Genomic DNA, 22,574 nt, shown 5'->3' with positions numbered 1-22,574 from the left:
AAGTGTAAAGGGGACAAATGCTATAAAATAACACAAGCACTTTTTGTGGTGCCCTGGAATCTTAGATCTTCAGGTTCTGAAGGCATTGGCAATTCCCAACTTCCAATTTGCTTTTTATTTTTTTTTAAGCCAGAAACCTCTTGCCACAACATCAGGAGAGGACATCCAAGAGAGGAAAACCTGGAGAAATTTGACAGTGTGGAGTCTTTTAAGCACAACTAGAGGAGCAGAATTACAGCTAACAATCATAGGGCAGGGACAAAACGCATCAGAGAGCCAGAATTAAATCCTATCTAGCCGGCTCTTAATAAAGCAAACAAAAAAGTCATCAGAAGGGTGGGGAAGTAACTTAGTCTTTATTTTTTAATTTGATTTTTATAGTTATTTTATTTGATAGGCAGAGTTACAGAGAGAGGGAGAGATCTTCCATCAGCTGGTTCACTCTCCAAATGGCCATGACAGCTGGAGCTGGGCCAATCCAAAGCCATCAGCTTCTTCCGGATCAGCCATGTGGGTGGAGGGGCCCAAGGACTTGGGCCATCTTCCACTGTTTTTGCAGGCACATTAGCAAAGAGCTGGATTGGAAGTGGAACAGCCAGGACTCAAACCGGTGTCAATATGTAATGCCAGCAGTGCAGGCAGCAGTGTAACCCACTATGCCACAGTGCTGGCCCTTGTAATTTCATCTTTCTATTCTTAAAATAAAACTAGAAATTCAGAGGGGTAGGATTAGTACTTTTGTTAAACGTAGCTTCTGGGGAGATGGGTGCATTTTGTCCACTTATAAAGGAACTCCCCGTTTTCTCATAACCAGGATCTGACCTAACTGCATATTAGCCCATCTAACTCCTCACATTCTGCCACACCTCGCCCCCAAGAATGGACCCTCAGTTCTGCTGGGGATATGGGAAAAGGATTCCTCTGGCTGCTTCTAGCTGATAGCAGGTGTCAGTGAGAGATGACAGCAGAGCATTCTGCTGAGGACTGATCTAAGGGTCTCTTTTAGAATGCAGATTTTCTTTTTCTAAGCTCTATAAGACTACTGAAAGTTGTCCCTAATGATTCTTGCCCTCTGACTTTCCTACACAGAATCAGCTCAATTTGTGTGAATAAAATCAGTAGAGAATGGCTCATGTCTGTATATCCATGTGTTTTATTCTAAGATCTTGGCCCCTGAGTCATCCCTGCCTTAGTTCTCTGATCCATCCAAATAGTCTCCCTCTCTCTCTGAATCTATTATTGTTATTTGCTGCAGTTGAGTTTATAGGCTTCTAGCCACTCTTTCATAGCCAGATTCAGTTATTCTTTTATGATATTTTTGATACTTTTCATATATACGTTATTCTGACATTTTCCATTAGCTCTAGTGGACTTATTTTCTAGTGTTTTAATTATTTTCATCATAGAGTTTGATGCTTGTCTTTCACTATCTTCTAATTCTTGATGTTGATCTGTGTTGCTGAAACCCAAATTACCTGTGTACTATGCTCTCAAAAGTCTGTCTCCGGTGCCTGCAGAGATGGAGTGATTGCTAAACATCTTTGAGACTCATGCTGTGGCGCAGTGGGTTAAAGCCCTGGCCTGCAGCGCCAGCATCCCATATGGGCACCAGTTCCAGTCCCAGCTGCTCCACTTCCTATCTAGCTCTCTGCTATGGTTTAGGAAGACAGTGGAAGATGGCCCAAGTCCTTGGGCTCCTGCACTCATGTGTGAGACCTGGAAGAAGCTCCTAGCTCCTGGTTTCAGATAGCCTCAGCTCTGTCCATTGACGCCATTTTGGCAGTGACGCAGTGGATGGAAGACCTCTCTCTCTAATTCTTTGTAATAAATAAAATAAATCTTATTTAAAAAGATTAACCTATGCCACTATTTGGACCCATGATTTTATATAGATTTTTCTGCCAAGCTTTACAAGATACAATTATAAGAAAGTCAGAGCTGCTATAAGACATACAACACAGTTTATTTTTTTTAAGATTTCCTTATTTATTTGAAATGCAGGTTCACACAGAGAGGCAGAGGCAGAGGTATAGAGAGCTTCCAGGAGCTTCTTCTGGGTCTTACACATGGGTGCAGGGGCCCAAGGACTTGGGCCATCTTCTGCCGCTTTCCCAGGCCATAGCTGAGAACTGGATTGGAAATGGAGCAGCTGTGACTTGAACTGGTGCCCATATGGGATTCTGGTACTGCAAGAAGTACCCTCTGTGCCACAGTGTCTGGCCCCCAAAATGCAGTTTTTAATGAAGATAGTAGCAGATTTATGATAACAAAACCTTCACTTGATCAGCCCTCACCCTGACTGTTGATATGTTATCCCTCTTAGTATTTTTTTTGTTTGTTCTACTTAATACTTTTGGTTGAATACTGTAATCAATACACAATTCTTCTTCAGTGCTGAAACTTAACTGAAAAGTGATCACTGTTAAATAAAAGAGTGGGAATAAGGGAGGGAAGAGACGTGCAATTCGGGTCATGCTCAAGCTGACTTACCTCAAACGGTAGAGTTAGAAACATACCAGGGGATTCCAATTCAATCCCATCAAGGTGGCATGTACCAATGCCATCTCACTAGTCCCAGTGATCAATTTCTATTCACAATTGATCATAATGATATGACTAAGAACTAAAGGGATCACATAAACAAGAATAGTGTCTGCAAATACAAGCTGATAGAATCAAAAAGGGAGAGAATGATCCAACATGGGAAGTGAGATACACAGCAGACCCATAGAATGGCAGATGTCCTAAACAGCACTCTGGCCTCAGAATCAGCCCTTAAGGCATGCGGATCCGGCTGAAAAGCCCATGAGAGTATTTCAGGCATGGAAAACCAAGACACTCTGGGGAAAACAAAAACAAAAACAAAAACAAACCTAAATGAAAGATCTCTGTGAGTGAGATCCCAGTGGAAAGAATGGGTCATCAAAGAAGGAGGTACCTTTCTCTGAAGGGAGGAGAGAACTTCCACTTTGACCATGGCCTTGTCTAAAAATTATCAGAGTCAGTGAACTCAGGGGGCTTCCATAGCCTTGGCAGCTCATGACAAGAGCCTAGGGTGATTACTGATGCCATAAACAAGAGTGTCAATTTGTTAAGTCAACAACAGGAGTCACTGTGCACTTACTCCTCATGTAGGATCTTTGTCCTTAGTGTGCTGTACATTGAGATTTAATGCTATAAGTAGTACTCAAACAGTATTTTTCACTTTATGTTTCTGTGTGGGAGCAAACTGTTGAAATCTTTATTTAATGTATGCTAAACTGATCTTCTGTATATAAAGAGAATCGAAAATGAATCTTGATGTGAATGGAAGCGGAGAGGGAGTGGGAAAGGGGAGGTTTGCGGGTGGGAGGGACATTATGGGGGGGAAGCCATTGTAATCCATAAGCTGTACTTTGGAAATTTATATTCATTAAATAAAAGTAAAAAAAAAAAATAAAAAAATAAAGTTGCTAATATCAGGAAAAAAAAAACCTTCTAAATTCTCAACTAAATCTTATATTGTTTTCATTGAGGCTCTGCTATTTTTAAGAAGTTTTGCCCGGCTCCATTAGACGTAGGGCGTTTCTCTGATTTTGAGAGGACTCAGGTCATTTGAGTCCGGCTCTCATCTCTGTATTTGGAGATTATGTATTGTACAGAAAAGCTAATAAGTGCTCTCACATCAGACAACTTTAGTTCAATATATGCTTTATCCCCATGAATTATGGCACTTCTCAAAAGTGATTTCCTCATGACTGTTGATAAATAAACATGTTTTACCTTATAGGATTATTGTTGGGGGGGGGGTTAAAATGTTTATACATTTTGGCACAGGGCTGTAGTTGATTGAACTGTGGGTGTATTTATTGTGCATGACTACGATCATATCTACACTGTAAAGTGCTAATGTGAATACCTGAGCTCATCTCTGTAGACAGCATCAGAGAGCTCTGAGATTCTACTAGTATGCTAAACCCCAAGGAACTTCTCAGAACTCTCTAGTTGTCTTTAGTTTTCTTGGGCTGTCATAGAAGGTACCACAGATTGGGTGGTGTGAATAGCAGAAATCCCTTTTCTCACATTTATGGAGGTCAGGATGTCTACAGTTCTTGGGGGCCTTTCTGCTTGTCTGTGAGATGGCTGTCTTTGCCCGTGTCAGGGCACGACCTTGCTCTGTTAGAATACCAATCACACCAGGCTAAGACCCATCAAAATGCCTCATTTCTAGTTAATCACATCTTTGACGACCCCATTTCCAACTGTGCTTGCATTCTGACATAAGTGGGGTTAGCAATTAAACATATTGATTTTGGAGGGGGCTGTATTCAGTGCATAATACCATTCTTCTGGTTCTTCCTGCATTAATTATCAGACCAAGAAAAACATAGCACTTCTATGACAATTGATACCTAACCAAAAGTACCTTTATTGAACTACTGATCGAATTCTTTTGTCTTTAGAAAGGATAAAAAAGAAAGGACTATGTAAGAAGTATCAACTTGAACAATGATTTAGTGCCTTTTAGAAAATTATAGTTGCCATTTTCATGTTATTAAATTTCCTTAAATAATATGACCTGCATGATAAATTTCTCCTAAAGTTGAAATTGCAACAACATGGCCATCTCTAGATAATGATAAATGTGTATTCAAGATTTTAAAAATAATGTTTTCTGACCTGGCTAATAGAGAAAGGTTAGGTAATGACAATAATAGCTATTGTATATTGATTATTATATACCAGGCTCTGTGCCAATGTTTTACATATGAGGTCTCACGAAATTGTTTGACTTGACTCTGGGAACTTAGAAACAGTATGAAACCAGTATCCTCAGTTAAGTAAGGAGGGATTCAGAGATGTGCCTAGAGTTCTTGTTCCCAGTGTAGGAACCACTAAGTTAATTTCTATTGCCTATTGTTAAGCTGAGAGCAAACTGTCCTGTTATGGCCATGTTTATGTGTCTACTGTTAAGTTTCTGCCACAGCCGAAAGGCAAATTGAACAGGGGATGGAGTACTTCAGTTTTCCTGTAGTTTTGAGCTCTAGAACTGTCTGATTTGTTGCTTCTTCCTTTTGAAACTGCATAGGTTATTTCCCTTAATTAACAAATGTGTGGGGAGCAACTCGGACTAGACTAAGTTACTGGAATTAAGACTTATTCTATGCATCTGCTTTCCCACAATATGGCGCTGAGAAGGGAGAAACAGCTTCTACACAGCTGCCTCCAGTTCAACCAATAAACTGTAGGACCTACTCCTGATTGGAGGAGAGCAGCGTACTCGGCGTGTGGGTAGCAGAGTTGGGATTGGTGGAAGAGGACTATAAAGGAGGAGAGAGACAACATGCATGAGGAACATCTAGGGGGAACATCTATCTGAAGGAACACCTGTGCAGCCCCCGAGAGAGCCGGCCGGCGGTGTGCCGCTCCCCTGTGGAAGTGGGGAAAGTGGCCAGGGGGAACCGCCCTTCCACGGAGGTGGAAGGGACGGTAGCCAACCCGGGAAGAACCAGCAGCAAACCCGGGGAGGGCCGAGCCGACAAAAGAACAGCGCAGGGTCCTGTGTCGTTCCTCCACGAAGAGGGGGAGCGACACAAATGTAAGCAAAAATTCATACTGCCTCAAGAGAATCTAGGAAAATTTTGTTATTCAGTGTTCTATATACTGAATTTATAACAGTAAACAAATCCCTGTACTCACGGAATTTTTATTCCAGTGAAGAGAAACAGAAAATACATAAAAAAAATCCAGTGCCTTTATGGTAGAAAAAACTTAGATGCTGAGGAATAACGTGAGGCTGAGGAATGCTGAGGAATGCTGGTGGAGATTAGGGGACTGCAATTTTTAGTGGTTTAGGAAATTTCTCACGGAGAGGGGGCATTGCAGTACAGGAGCCAGAAACCAAATCTAAAAACCTGGAAGCAGAAGCCTGCTTGGCATGTTCCGGTAGCAACCAGGAGGTCAGGGTGACTGGAGGAAGATTAGTGAAGCAAAGAACAAACCAGATGAAAGGCACATGTTCTTGTGGTGCAGCACGTCAAGCCACTGCTTGGGACAAACACACTCCCTGTCAGAGTGCCTGGGTCCAGTAGCACCTTTGTTTCTGATGCAGCATTCCTGCTAATATGCATCCTGCAGGCAGCAGACACTGCTCCAGTAGTTCCAACCCTGCAACCCACCTGGGGCACGAAGGTTGAGTTCTGGGCTCCTGGTTTCAGACTGTTCCACTCCCAGCTGTTGTGGGCATTTGGGGAGTGAACCAGCAGATGGATGATCTTTATTTATTTGAAAGGCAGACAGATAAAGATTAAGGAACAACAAAACCACAAGTCCAGAGGACTTTGTGGATCATCTCCATCAATGGAAATTCATAGCAAAGATCTGGGAGGAGTGGCCTAGTATGATTTATGAAAAATAATTTTTAGATACTGTTCAGATCTATCAGGTGATCAAAGATGAAAGGCCAAAGAAGAGATTGATAGGACACCTGTGATTGTTGCGATGCGAGATGATGGTGGTGCTGAGCCATATGATACCAATGGAAATAATCGGAAATGCCTTGTCTTGGCAACATTTTAAGGTTGGGTCAATAGGATTTGGTCATAGGTAGGATGGGAGGGTAAAAGAATAGTCACAGGCAGGGTTTTTTTAAAAATTTTTTTAAAGATTTATTTTTATTTATTTGAAAGACACAGTTACAGAGAGAGGTAGACAGAGAGGTTTTCCATCTGCTGGTTCACACCCCAGATGGCCGCAATGGCCAGAGCCGTGCCAATCTGAAGCCAGGAGCCAGGAGCTTCTTCCAGGTTTCCCACATGGGTGCAGGGACCCAAGGACTTGGGCTATCTGCTGCTGCTTTCCCAGGCCACAGCAGAGAGCTGGATCAGAAGAGGAGCAGCTGGGACTAGAACACCCATTTGGGATGCCGGTGGCTCAGGTGAGGGCTTTAACTCACTGCCCCACAGCACCAGCCACTGACAAGCAGTTTTAAAGGTTTTTTGTCTCAGGAGATTTGGGGATGAGGTGAGTCAGAGACTTGTTAAGTTTTTCATCTTTCAGAAATCCAGGGAAGTTATCCAGAAGGTGATTGCATTTCCTGTGAAAATCCAGGAATGTGTCAACATACTAATTTTTTTAAACAAAGTATCAACTACACAATTTGTGGAAGCCAGTGGAAAATGAAAATTCAGTTCTCATTGTGCAAAAGCTTATTGTAAATTTCAAAACAATGATAGAAGAGTATTAAACCAAGCATGAGGTCCTTCTAAACAGAGGACCCTACAAACAGGGTTATACCCAAGAAGCTGGTCCTTGCTTAGGGCTGCAATTTCATATGCAGTCATCAAAAGAATAAGATACATCCATACATGACTGACAGATATTACAGGTATGAGCCATGGATATTTCAGCGTAAAGATGGTAAAGAGGCTTCCTCAGAATTGACAGACATGGAGAAGGTAAGAAACTATTTGAAGTAAACAGAACAGAACAAATAGTGAAATGTTTGATGTGGTCAGTTCTCCAGTGTCCAGGCTGAGCCAAAGGAGTTGAGTGGTTGGCTCTTGTTTTGCTGCTCAGTTGCTAGGGGAGTTTCATAAGAGTTTGGATTGTTGCTCCATGGGATGATTTTTTTTTTAAGCAATAATGCAACTCCAGATTTTCTCTGTAGGCTTCACCTTAAAATTTAATCACATTTTAGCAATAAATAAGATGTTGAAGTCCATTGGCTGAAGTCCTGCTACAAAAAATCTATTTTTCCATGCAGGTGCCACTTTGGCAGGCACACAGATATGGTAATAGATAAGAGAAACAGGGAAAGGCAGTCTGTAAGTACTTATATAGTTTTATAACTGTTCAAGCTGTGTGCAAAGCAGACAAATAAAATCTGGCTGACTGTGTCAAAGAGATGAGATTAAACCATCCAGGGAAAGGCAGAAATATTCAGAAATAACTGATTAATCTGTTCTTTACTATGCGACATAAAGCTGCTTTGAGAGCTAGACCTCGTAATAGGTTATCTCGGTTACTTGCTAGGTTGGATGTCAGAATCTATGGAATCTGTATGCAAGTAGCAGCTGAACATAAAAGACCGATCCTTTTTTTTTTCAGGAGAAATATAAACTATATCCTCCTCATTCCTCATTCTTCCTAGTGCCTTAAATGGTTTCAGGTCATGATCTACATTCAGTAAACCCTGCAGGTGTACAAATGATCAATTCAGAGAATGAAGAGGGAGCTTTAAAAAATCCCAGAAAAGTTGTCCTATTACTATTCTCTCTTGTGCCTGTTCCTCCATGGCTTATCCAGAGACTGGATAACAGGTGCAAACCTGCTTCAGTACCTCTGACTGCTTCATGCTCAGAATGTCCGTGGATGTGGAAGCAGGAAGTGACAGGCCATCAGTGGATGTGACAGAAGAGGTACTCCCCATCTCTGGGTATCAGAATTTTGGAGTGACAGGGGCACAAGAAGGCATATAAAAGGAGGACGGAAAAGAGAAAAGTATTAACATTTCTGATGTCATTGTCAGCATCTCTTGATGGATTTATGTGAGTTTGCAAGAGTAAATAGAGCCCCCTCTTGCATTCTGGTGAGCAATAGCTTTGAGATAGAGAGCTGCAGCTGTTCTACAAATACAGCCGAGACAGGGGATATGATTTTGACATCAGCAAATATAGTTGATGCTTGGACAGAACTTTATTCTGCTTACTTTGAAATGAGGTTCCATAGGCCACTTCCTAGTCTATAAGCATGACTATCAAATGTTCACCAAGCTAAAACTGTCTGGTTTGGCCATTTGGTTAATAGTTCCTCTCTTGTCCTATACTGCTGAAAGGAAGCTTTTACAGTGTCTATTTTTTTTAATTATACTTGAAAGGAAGAGTGATAGAGAGGTCTTTCCACTGCTGGTTCACTCTCCAGATGCCTGCAACAACAAGGGATAGGCCCTGGTAAAACCAGGAGCAGGAATCCCATCTGGGTCTCACATGGGTGGCAAGTACCCAACTACTTGCACCATCATCTGTTGCCTCCTAGGTGCATTTTCCAGGAGCTGAATTGGAAGAATGGAATAGCTGAGATTCAAAGGAGGCACTCTGTTATAAGATACAGGTGTCTCATGTGGCATCTTAACCCACTGAGCCACAATGCCTGCCCCAAGAATGTCCTTTTAGATACCAAATCAAGGGGTAAATAACTTTTATTGAGCTACTATGTTGTGTTTCTAAGACATTTTATAAAGATTACATCATTCTATCCTCTCATTTCTCTATGACAAATATAATTTTCCAACACCCGCATTTCACAGATACAAAGTTAAATTCCATAGAGAAAAGTAATAACACAAGGAAGTTTTATTAGAAATTATATTGTCAGCTCACGGGCTGGCTTTGTGCTGTTGCCAGCCACTGGGTAACCCAAGAACTTATCTGTAAATTTCTCTAAGTTGATAGTTCTAGAATTCAAACTGATGTCTGCTGGAACACGTTCTTCCCCACATTGCTCAAGTAAATAGAATTTTCCACAGGTATAAAAAAAAAATCAAAGTTTTTCTTTTAGTTAAGTGCCCATTTTCAAATTTTTAAACTAGATCTGTAGCATCTATAATCTGATACTAAGAATTTAGGTTCTCTAGAATGAGAATAGAAGACATTTTTATTTGCTTGTCTTGCTGTTTTTGCTTTCATTGAAATGACAACATTGATGACTTTCATTTCATTAAATATTCACAAAGTTTAAAAAGCTCAGTCTACTCCTAGTCCAAGGGTTTGTAGAGTTGTAGATTTTAGAGATTGACATTAAATAGATCCTTTTCCTGTGTTAAACTCACATTAAAAGTTCCCAAAAACTGCCTTAAGAGAGCACATAATTAAGATCAGCATTTTGGAGTAATTTGAAAGCATAGTGTCTAATAGGGAGCTTGGTACACTAAGCCCAGTCCTGTTTAGTTCTAATGTCTATTACATCTTTCATCGTATTGGCTTGCCAAACAGATAGACTGTAGTAATGTAATTAATGAGGAAGCCAGCATTCAAGAATCTCTCTCATGCCTAGTATTTAGCAAGATTAAATTTACTATATATCTCAGAAGTTGTTCTGGGTAAGAGGAGAAAATCATCATTCATTTTTTGGTAGTAGAAGAAATGTATAAGAGTAAAAATGTTTATAAAATAAAATGCATAATATCTCCATTTATATTATTTGAAAGGCAGAATGACAGCGAGGAGAAAGAGACTGAGATGCCCACAACAGCTTGGGCTGGGCCAGGCTAAAACCAAGAACCAGGGATTGCATCTGGGTCTCCCCCATGAGTGGCAGGGGAACTCTGCTTGCTGCATCATCCACTCTCTTCCCAGGAATGGGAGCAGTGGATCCAGGATTTGAACCAGCGCTCTGTTATAGCACAGCGCTCTGTGCCTTGCTGTGCCACGTCTGCCTCTAGTATCACACATTTAACAAGACTAATAAATTAAAACATTTTAAAAAAAAATGCAACTAATTAGTATAGGCATTCTCAGCATTCCATGGCTGTTTGATCTCTGGAGTTTGTTTTTAGTCTAAATTGAATTGTCAGGGTTTGACTGGGACATACTGTAGTTTATGTATTTGAGTGGCTTTGGAATATTTATGGGTTTTTCACTTTGCCAAGTTCTTTCACTAAGTTTATGACTTTTCTTTGCATTCATTTCCACAAGGATTTTTAAAGAAGTGAAACCTTTAAAAAAAGCATGAATTCAAAGAAGAATAACTGACACATGAGAAGCTTGGGTGTACTCATGATAGGTTGCTTAAAAGTAGAAGGTAAAAGCTTAGGGAGGTTTCAGGGCACTTATCCACATTGCATTAGGATATCCTGAATTGTAGTAAACATTTAGTATTTGCCAATTTAACATGGGATTTCACTTATTGTCAGGAGAGACCATGAGATGTAGTAATATGTGAATTATTTGAATGTCTTTCTTGAGATGGATATGAATGAGCCTAGCCTAGAGTCTGAGATTCATACCTTATAATTTAGTTTCTTCTTCAAAATGCTAACAATTCTGTGTGTTAGCCATTTTTATGTCTATTTGGCATAAAAGAGAATGGTAGGGAGCATATTTTGTTTAACTTATATAAAAATTCTGAAGACCTGCATACACCTGATAATAATGGGAAATTTCTGAGTAATTATTGTGTAGTTTCTTACAGACATACATAAAAATGTAGGTTACTTGCTCTAAGAAAGTATATATTTCTAGTGCAATTCATATAAATACAAGTCCAAACAAGTGAATACAAGTATGTTAGTGTTGCTGTGGATTCGTTCTGAGAGGAGGAGTGTAGTAGGGGCAAGAAGCACAGAGTCACCACACAGACCCCGGGACTCAGGTGAAAGTGGGCCAGAGGTGAGCAGCCCACAGACTCATTTATTTCAGTTGGTATGGCAGCTTATATAGCCGAGGCATCCAATCCGGTCAAGGGGTGGTTTATGCCCTAACCAATCAGAGCCTGTTGCCAGGCAGGCTCCATTGCCAGTGTCCATCTTGGCATGGCCTTCTCATTCCACCACATATTAGCTAGTACCTAATTATGTTCATTTCAACACATTAATGCTTAGAAGTAAAAATGATTTAGAATTCATCCTCGCAAATTTCTCAGAGGAGGTGACTTTTAAAATGAACTGATTCTCTATCACCTTGTTGAAGAGTATTCCATTACATAGGGACTGCCTTATTGGTGGATGAACTGAACAGTCAGATCAATGCTGTACATGGTATCATTTAAAAGGATGGTATCCTTACTGGTATTTATTTGAACTTCTCATGGTATGGGCTTTTGTTTACTGAAGGCTTTGATATCTATTAAGAGAAATCATCTCCATTAGTAGAAAGAAAAAGGGATCCTGATGTGTATTTAGGTATTAAGCCAGCAGGGTGACACTTTGACCTTTATTGAAAGGATGCAGCTTGGCTGTCACAGATGGAATCTGACAGCTTTACCTTTTCAGAGGTGCTGTTAAGGTAAGTGACTCTATTAATGGGAATCACTTCACAGTGCTAAGATGTGGTTTCTCCATGGACTTTGTATTCCCAGTTATCTGGGGAAAATTGCATTTTGAACTTATGAAAAAAATGGAAACAGCTTGAAAGATTCGGCTTTTGTTTTTAAGGTTAAAATACTGTCATTTCTGCTTCCATACCATACGAAAAAGCCAAAACAATGAGTTTGTTTCCTTTAGCTTCTTAACCTCTTGGTTGTAGAGAGAAAAATAATCTAGTGAGGACTCCTTTTGTAAATACCAGAGCAATGGATTTTAGTTAGGATATACGTAAGGAATGAGCCCAGGGGGAGGATTTTCAAAATGCCAGGATCCTATCCGCAGAGAACATATCTAAATCTCAGAAGAAGGAGGCTTTACATATTTTTTAAATCCCCTTGCATGTATTTTGATAGGATTTAGGCATTGAAAACCTCGTGGAACTGTTCTATAGAAGGGCTGTTAAATCATAAACATGTTATAAAGACTTAATATTTTCCTTTAGCAGTCTTGCTCATGGTAATTAAGAATGAAGACGTGAATATTAGCATTATTCAAGTAATGTGTGCAGTTGTGATGTTCTGGAATGTTCCATTCCAAATCTTTCCACTATACCTAGTTTACCTTCAAGATTAAGTTTATTTCTAAAAGAGTAACCGTTGGACCACTGGTTCTTCCTGAATGACTATGTAGTATGAAGTTTTGCTAGACTAGTTTCTCTTATGTAGTTTATAGCTGATGGAATGAATCTTCATTATTAAGACTTAGTTGTCTGTTTTAAGGGACTGAGTTTAATGAACTACACAACCTTACTCAACTTGCATGTTGAGATATAGAAATTACCCTTCATTATAGCCAACTATTCCTATAAGTATTTATAATGCACTTATTTAGCAGAGTCTTGAATATTTTAGAAAATGGTATATTATCTTCTACTGGTCAGACTTGCCAACCATGATTCTTTCTCTTTTCTCCCATTCAGATGTACATCCAGACAACAACACTTACTGTCTCCATGAGTTTAAGTGCTTCGGTGTCTCTGGGGATGCTCTACATGCCCAAGGTTTATATCATAATTTTTCATCCAGAGCAGAATGTTCAAAAACGTAAGAGGAGCTTCAAGGCTGTGGTGGCAGCTGCCACCATGCAAAGCAAACTGATCCAAAAGGGAAATGACAGACCGAACGGCGAGGTGAAAAGCGAACTCTGTGAGAGTCTTGAAACCAACAGTAAGTCATCTGTAGACTTTCAGATGGTCAAGAGCGGGAGCACTTCCTAACAGATGTACGTTGAACATTGTTCTTCTGCTACATTTCTCTAGGGTCATGGTCTTACCCACAAACCATGAGACCCTAATGCCAGTTAGAAACATTTAGTGGAGCTTAATGATCTCACAGGGGTGCACATGAAATCTCTCTTCCAAAGCATGGCAACACAGGTCTTTTGAAGCATTATAAATCCTGAGGATTGGAAGGATTTTCCATGTATAAGATAATATTTAATTAACAAAAATGGTGCCAAAATATTAACAGATTACTGAAAAAAATAGCAGCTAATATTTATGGAACATAATTTCTATAGATCTTACACAATGGATGAGTCTCTTTTAAAGATTTTATTTGAGAGATAGATTTACAGATAGAGAGAGGGAGAGACAAAAAGGTCTTCCATCTGCTGATTCACTCCCCAAATGGACACAATGGCCAGAGCTGGGCCAATCCAAAGCCAGGGGCTTCTTTCAGGTCTCCCACCAGTGCAGGGGCCGTACCACTTGGACCATCTTCTGCTTTTCCAGGCCCTAGCAGAGAGCTGGATAGGAAGAGGAGCAGCCAGGAAATGAACCGGTGGCCATATCGGATGGCAGCACCAGCAGGTGAAAGCTTAGCATACTATGTCTCAGTGCCGACCCCTGAATGATAGTCTTTAGAGGAATAAGAACACCAGATAGCCAACATATTAAGTCATAGTTAATGTTTGTTTCTCACAAGTTGTCAACCTCTTTTAGCTCATGTTGAAATTTTCCTTCTTAAATACCTCTAAAACACTCAGGCTGTCCTGCAAACATCACCTCATCTTTCTTTTCCTTACCTCTCTTCCTCTTCTCTGCAGTCCAGCCCAGAAGAAGTACATGATAACAATACACTGACATTTGAGCTAATCCAGTGAAGATTAATTCATCTATTAGAGTTCATCTTGCTGTTTTGGAAGAGTAGCAAATAGACTGCCAGGTTCTATATACGCACCAATAAACAAATGAAAGCTAAGACCCTTGCATTTGGGAGTACAGCACATTTATTTTAAGTTTGTTCTACTTAATACTTTTGGTTGAATACTGTAATCAATACACAATTCTTCTTAAGTGCTGAAACTTAACTCAAAAGTGATCACTGTTAAATATAAGAGTGGGAATAAGAGAGGGAAGAGATGTGCAATTCGGGACACGCTCAAACTGACTTACCCCAAACGCTAGAATTACAAACATACCAGGGGATTCCAATTCAATCCCATCTCACTAGTCCAAGTGATCAATTTCTGTTCACAATTGATCATAATTATAGGACTAAGAGTCAAAGGGAGCACATAAACAAGAATAGTGTCTGCAAATACTAGCTGATAGAATAAAAAAGGGAGAGAATGATCCAACATGGGAAGTGAGATACACAGTAGACCCATAGAATGGCAGATGTCCTAAACAGCACTCTGGCTTCAGAATCAGCCCTTAAGGCATGCGGATCCGGCTGAAAAGCCCATGAGAGTATTACAGGCATGGAAAGCCAAGAACTCTGGAAAAAAGAAAAAAAAAAAAAAACTAAATGAAAGATCTCTGCGAGTGAGATCCCAGTGGAAAGAATGGGTCATCAAAGAAGGAGGTACCTTTCTCTGAAGGGAGGAAACAACTTCCACTTGGCCTTGTCTAAAAATGATCAGAGTCAGTGAACTCAAGGGGCTTCCATAGCCTTGGCAGCTCATGACAAGAGCCTAGGGTGATTACTGATGCCATAAACAAGAGTGTCAATTTGTTAAGTCAACAACAGGAGTCACTGTGCACTTATTCCTCATGTAGGATCTTTGTCCTTAGTGTGCTGTACATTGAGATTTAATGCTATAACTAGTACTCAAACAGTATTTTTCACTGTATGTTTCTGTGTGGGAGCAAACTGTTTAAATCTTTACTTAATGTATGCTAAACTGATCTTCTGTATATAAAGAGAATCGAAAATGAATCTTGATGTGAATGGAAGGGGAGAGGGAGTGGGAAAGGGGAGGGTTGCGGGTGGGAAGCCATTGTAATCCATAAGCTGTACTTTAAAAAAAAATTAAGGGCAAAAAATCCGAAAAATATTCTCTTCAATTCTTCCAGAATACTATATTCTTTACTCTCTGAATACAGAGGGAGACTAAGAATCAATTTTATGTGGTTTAATTATTGTAGTATCTCATAGTCTTCACTAGGTTTGCAACCCTTTTCTTGCATCAAGATTCTCAGGTGAGAATTACCTATTCTAATGTCTCATACACAGAACTATCATTAGATGATTACAGTTGCCTTCAATTACCACCACATTACCTGGAATTATTATCCAGATTGACTCTAAAAAGACTAACTTCAGATAAGTGATATAAAATTTCATCACTTTTTGAGTAAGGAACCTAGGAAAAAATTCACAAATATTCCCCACATATTCACCTTTCTACCAAAGTGAAACTGCAAGAGAGGGCATGATAAGGGTGGGCTTTAGTAACAAATCATTGTCATCATCTCTGATTATATCTAAGCAATTTACTAATAATGGGCCTATTTTGTCCTCTAGTACAAATGTACTAAAACTACTGTTAAAGGCATCAGAATAGAGTGCTTGTGATTTCAAGGTAGAAATTCATCTGTTTTTTTTTTTTTCCCAAACTTGAAAGCATCTGTGTAGGAAGTTAAAACTCATTGTAGAATATCAATAAACTGCTGTTGGCCAAAGATACAGTCTGAACACTGGCAATTCTTGGAGTCTATTGTACCTGTTTTTAAACAGTGATCCAGAAAACTTAATATAACATGGTTCATTCAAATGGGAAAAAGACTTACAGTGATAAAAGTACTAGTAATACCAAAATCACCTATGGGAAAGAATAGTTATGTTCTGGTATTGACAAGGACTAATCTCAATTCACTGAAGTTAGTCTCATACATTTTCTGCTTTTTTTCTGTTCATGTTGAAATGCAAATTTCATAGCATACACACCTTTCTCTGTTTTCTCTAAAATATGGATAAAAGATTTCAAACATGAGACTTGTTTAGAGCGAAAGTCAACTATCCACATTTGGGAAATGATGGCAACAATGTCAATTACTGTAAGATGGTGAAATTGGAGAGTTGAGGTTAGAATAAAATGATTAGTTTTTACCCAGGATGGTGTATGAAAACTTCACAGATCCTTCTAGAGTATTCGCTCAGGTTACTATTATTAATCCTTATTCTGTTACATGACCATCCTATGATGAAAGGGTTGACAACAATGCTTACAATTGAGAATGTCAGAGTCCAAGTGTGAAAACTGGCACAGGCATTGCAAACTCTTTGTGTTCCTATTACCTAGACTCTGTATACTATACTATGACTTTACATTAGGTCACTCATCTATAACGAGCACCACTCCTCAAATTTAGGGTAGGATGGGAATTATAATTATGCTGTTAAAACTGTATATCTAAAAAAGGAAAAAGATTGTTCTTAATATGTTTACACTTACTAGCAAAGATTTTTCCTTTAATAAATTAAAACATGAATGTTCTTAAAATACCTTCCAAATAAATCCTAGACTGGTTAATCCATTGGAACAGAATCTCTTTTGCTGTGTTCTCATACTTTCAAATGCCAGATTTTTGACAAATTACCATTACAAATTGAAATAATTGTCTTATAAACTATAAATTACAGGATAAAAACAAATACAGCATTGCAAGTGAAGGCACAATAAAGATGGGTTTTAGTAAAATTTTCATGAAAATGTACATTTGTCTAATTAATGGAAAAGCAAATTTTGATATTCAAATACTATTACTTTAATATCCCTCGATTTTGATAATTACAACTACTAATGCATTGTTGGTATAGTTATGACATGGAATGCTATTCTTTCACAGTCATGGAGTCCTTCAAGTCCTCATATTCAGATATCTCATCTTAATGGTGACTTGTAAATACTGCATTTTGCCTAAAAAATAAATGTTCCATAAAGGGTAAGAAGGAGATAGAAGTGAACTTAATATGTGTAAATGAATTTTTTCAACTCTACCCAAGTAACAAAAAACTGTACATTCCCTTTGTTAAGCTATGTTCATGAATACATCATGAAAACAGGTACTGTTGCTTTCTTTAGGTTATGAACACATAACTTATCATTGCTATACTCCAAAATTAATTTTCAGATAAGCATATTCACTACCACTATAAAAAACTCCCATTAGCTCATCTGCACATTTCTAATCCATTTTGATTTGTAATACTTCACAAAAATTCATGCAAGGGAAGGGACCAACATGGTGGTATAGCAACAGGACCTTCTTAATAAGGAGAAGGGATACAAGCTGGTGACACACAGAGAAGCCCAGGAGTCCATACATAAAGTGCTCAAATAACTCACCAACAAAATGAACAGCCCAGTCAATAAATGGTCAAAGGACTTAAACAGACATTTTTCAACAGAGGAAATCCAAATGGCCAACAGATACATGAAAAAATACTGAGGATCACTAGCCATCAGGAAAATGCATATCAAACACAGAACGAGGTTTCATCTCATCCCAGTTAGAATGGCTATCATACAGAAGTTAACAACAAATGCTGGTGAGGATGTGGGGGTAAAGGTACGCTAATCCACTGTTTGTAGGAATACAAACTGGTAAAACCATTATAGCAGACAGTTTGGAGATACCTGAGAAACCTGAATATAGTCCTACCATATAACCCAGTCATCCCACTCCTTGGAATTTACCCAAGGGAAATGATATCAGCAAATAAAAGAGTTATCTGCACCCCTATGTTTATTGCAGCTCAATTCACAATAGCTAAGACATGGAATCAACCTAAATGCCCATCAATGGAAGACTGGATAAAGAAATAATGGGATATGTACTCACTGGAATACTACACAGTGGTAAAAATGAAATCTGGTCATTTGCAACAACATGGATTAATATGAAAAATATCATACTTAGTGAAATAAGCCAGTCCCAAAGGGACAAATACTACATGTTCTCCCTGATCTGTGATTACAGAGCACCTAAAAGGAAACCTGTATTAGTGAAATTGGCACTATGAGAAGCAGTGACTTGATCACCCCTTGCCTTTGACTGTCCAGAAACAGTTTAGTTTAATTTTTAATTATTTTTTTTACTTAATAACATTGGTTGGACTCTTAACATAGAATTAATTATAGGTGTATAAAGCCAGTTGATAATAGATCCAAGTAAAAATAAGAGTGGAAATAAGAGAGATAGGAACTGTACAATTATGCACCCATTCCCACGGATTTGCCCCTAAGGGTAAAGCTAAAAACTTGCCCTGGGACTCCAAATCTCATTAATCTGGGTGGTAATAATGCCATCTTATTTGTTAAAGTGATCATATTAAGTGTTTAATTGATAATATAGATAGGATTTATTGTTAAAGGGACCACATACATAAGAGCAAGTGTCTGGTAATAGCTATAGATGGAATTAAAAACGAGAAAGTGTTCCAACATGGGAAGCAGTCCATAGAGCAGACTCATAGAATGACAAATGCCCTAAACAACATTCTGACCTTAAGGGACTCTGGACTAGCAGATAATCCCATTAGAGCCTTTCAGGCATGGAAAGCAAAGACACAGTGGCAAAAAAAAAAAAAATAATAATAAGTCCTACATGAAGGATCTCTGTGAGTGAGACCCCACTGGACATTGGAAATAAGGGGCCATCAAGGAAGGATGTACTTTTCTCTGAAGAGGGAACTTCCATTTTGCTTATGGCCCTGTCCAAATACTGATGGAGTTTGCAGACTCAAAAGTCTTCCATAGCCTTGGCAGCTCATGGCAAGAGCCTCGGGTGATCACTGACATCATAAGTGAGTGTTAATTGTTATTTTAACAAGAGGAGTCACTGTGCACTTAGGACCACGTAGAACCTCTGTACTTAGTACAGAGAATTAACCGCAAAACCTGTTGTCAAGCAGTACTTCATACTTTGTGTGGGTGGGTGCAAATTGTTGAAATCCTTATATACAGAAGACCAACTCTATACTAAGTGAATAAAGTTAATTAAAAATGAATCTTAATGAAGAATGGGATGGAAGAGGGGGGAGTGGGGGTTGGAGGGCAGATATGGGGGGAAGAAACACTGTGTTCCTAAAGTTGTAACTATGAAATTTGATTTCATTAAATCAAAGCTTAAGGAAATCATGCAAAATATCTGCCATTTTTTTATGTCTCATCATTATTTTCATGTTGCCTAAATCAAGTATTTACACAGCTTTGAACTTCCTTTTGGAACCAGTACAGTAATTACCACTACTTTCTTGTATATTGAAGTCTCATTTCTCAATATAATTCTACCATGTTTCTTCCTAGAGATCAATTTTAAGAGTCCAAAAAATGAAGTATGAAACTTTGATTAGCTCCAGAGCTTTTAAGTTAGAATGATCCTTAAAAATGATCTAATCCAATTTATCATTCCTCAATTTCAACCCTAATTTTCCTTGTAGCTATTTAAAAAAATGATAAATATTTCTTATGTTTTTGGATATCATTAAAATATTGAACAGTACAGGAAACTGAACAACTTGTAATGGCCATGTTACTAACTCTGACGATAACTTATCATGTCTATAATGGTTATAACCCTCCACAAATGAAGTACTTTATTATCTTAGAGGGAACTTAGGGTCATCTGTAGTCATTATACAAATTTTAAAGTTTCCCTGTTATCTCACTTGCATATCTCTAATCAAAATAATTTAAACACACACTGATTGTGTTTCAATTTGTATCAAATAAATATAATAGCTACCTTAACTTTTAGAAAGAGTACCTTGATGTGAATGGAAGGGGAGAGGGAGTGGGAAAGGGGAGGGTTGTGGGTGGGAGGGACGGTATGGGGGGGAAGCCATAGTAACCCATTATTCGTACTTTGGAAACTTATATTCATTAAATAAAAGTTAAAAAAAAAAAAAAAGAAAGAGTACAACTCTGTGTTGCTACTCCAAGATTATGGTTGATCTCCTAAAAACCTCACAATAACTTTTTGCTGTAGATTTCTAACCAGTGATGAAATGGACCCCAAAGGGCCTGGTTCAGTGACATGTTTTCACTCAAGATGTAGACAACAAAATATAACTTAAACCCAAGCATAAAATCTACTTCCTTACCACTGTGCCACAATAATATCTTAGAAATGTGAGCAGTGTGGGTAGGATAAGCAGACCTGTCACCTATTTGTCATGACACTCATCTGTCAAATCAAAAATAGGGAAAACAACTATGATAAAAAGATCCTTGAGCTTCTGTGTAAATTACAGTGACTGTGAACTTTTATGATCTTGGTTTCTGACAAGGACCTGTCTGGTCAGTAATCAATGTCACACACTTACAGTGAGTTTGATTGTGAATTATTTCAGAGGAGAAGTTTTATAATTTCTAGATATGTCTCTAAAAATCTGTTTCATCCTGAATTGGATTTATACACTGAAATAATACATATTTTCTTTTTAAATTCATTTTACTTATGACTATATGTTACAGAATCCCATTGAAAAATAGAAGATCACATTTGAATTTTAATGAATAGATTATTTCATAAAGTCTTTGAAAAACCCAAAGGAATTATTTGGATTTAGATTTAGATTTTCTGGAAGTTTAATCATGAGTATAAATTTGACATAGACTATTTTGTTATTCATATCTCTCTAATAGTCTCACAATAATGAGTTTTACTTCACAGTAAGTTGGTAACAGACAATTAAATATTCATTTCCTTCTTTGAGTCTTTTGTTTTCTAAACATCTCCATTTGTATCCCTTGAAATAAAAACAAACCATGAATGTGCATTGGAAATGCACATATTTAATATTTACAAACTCATGTGTACTTGATATTTTACCATGTTCATATCTAGACTCTGAAATACTTATTTTTAAATGGAAGATATATTCATTCTGAAGGCAATATAATTACTTAATGTAATTTTGCTTTTCAGATCAGACTAAGAATTGAGGTCTTTAATCTGCAGGGCAAATAACTTTTGTTTTACAAATATGTATATCTTTGTTAGTCAACATTTAAATTCCAACTAAATATATTTAAAAACTCACACTTTAATGGTTTTAGTTTTCTATTAAGTAGCTGTACACTCTAAATGAGATAGATAAGCAGATTGAATTGTTGCTGCATTTTTATTTCTATAAACATGGAATTTCTACCTCATGGTTTTACCATATGATTTAAATAATACCTATATTATTAATATATATATTAACATACCTTATAGATACATTAGATATCATTAAACAATCACTGCAAGATTTAAATTATTATAATCATTGACAAAATAATTACTATTCATTATCATATATTGTTAATCCTTTACTAATTTTTCTTACCAGCTTCTTCTACCAAGACGACTTATATCAGCTACAGCAATCATTCAATCTGAAACAGAAAAATGATGCAATCTGAAGAAAGTCATATGTGATCTTAAACAATGAACATGAGACTACAAAAACTCACTCCTGGCGATCTCCGTAGACTACAATCAATCAAATCAATAGTCTTGTAAGGAACAAAAATTAGCCATGAGCCAAAAGTATCAATAACAGGGAGTGGAGAAACCCGTTTTATACAATACAACCAATGAGTGTCAAGCTAAAGTGTTGCTTATTCTTGAGCAGTTTAAAAAAAATCACAAAAGAAAACTAATGTTAGCTTGTGGAAAAAATGCTGTTGAAATAAACCATGTCTGATGTTATTCTTGTAAGTATTTTTCTGTGATTGTGAGAACTCCCGTTCCTGTCCCACATTGTTCAACTTGTATAAGACAATGAGTCTGTTTCTTGTAATGGCTGACCGGATTGAAGCCCTGGGTTGTGCTAAAAATAAATGCAATGATTGACGCATGCAAATTTTTATACAAATAATTTATTTCTAATAATAAAGGAATGTTTTGCAAATGTTGAGAGTTGTTTCGTTCCAGTTTTAAAGCTATGAAAAATTATTTCCAGTTGGCACGTAGGCTGTTATTTAGCTCTTTCTGTAAAAGCCCTGGTGTTTGAAGGAAAATTTATTTCCTGGAGGAATATGTTTTTGTATGTTTGTGTGTATATGAGGAAGATTGTTTTTTATTCCTATTTGAAAAGGCATTAATTGTGTAAGTTTTTTGTGAATATTTCCAGATTTCTGTAGTAGTTTTCACTGTAACTGCTTCTTTTATGAAGAATCAAATAATAGCTTGAGGTAAATTGCTTCAAGTATTATAATTAACAAATGATGGGTTAAACTTGACACTGGAGAATGTACTATGAAAATCACCATGTCAAAGTATATCCAAATGTTA

General features: G+C 37.9%; 1 protein-coding gene across 10 annotated transcripts in view; it reads left to right on the top strand.

Moving 5' to 3' along the window:
* Positions 1-22,191, top strand: part of GRM8 (glutamate metabotropic receptor 8) — a 913,479-nt gene extending 891,288 nt beyond the window's left edge. For 9 of the 10 annotated variants that reach the window (XM_051849760.2, XM_008258240.4, XM_051849757.2 and 6 more), the window contains 2 exons: positions 12,981-13,227; positions 21,628-22,191. In XM_051849760.2, the coding sequence (XP_051705720.1) occupies positions 12,981-13,227; positions 21,628-21,677 (297 nt within the window). In that variant the 3' untranslated portion in view covers positions 21,678-22,191. Of the gene's footprint in view, positions 1-12,980; positions 13,283-21,627 lie in introns of all 10 variants that reach the window. The other variant, XM_008258244.4, reaches the window with a different exon arrangement.
* The last annotated feature ends 383 nt before the right edge of the window (positions 22,192-22,574 follow it).

Source organism: Oryctolagus cuniculus, chromosome 3 (genome assembly GCF_964237555.1).
Source record: "Oryctolagus cuniculus chromosome 3, mOryCun1.1, whole genome shotgun sequence".
Taxonomy (NCBI): Eukaryota; Metazoa; Chordata; class Mammalia; order Lagomorpha; family Leporidae; genus Oryctolagus; species Oryctolagus cuniculus.
The sequence above is the reverse complement of the archived record's forward strand: the minus strand, read 5'-3'. Positions and strand labels throughout refer to the sequence as shown.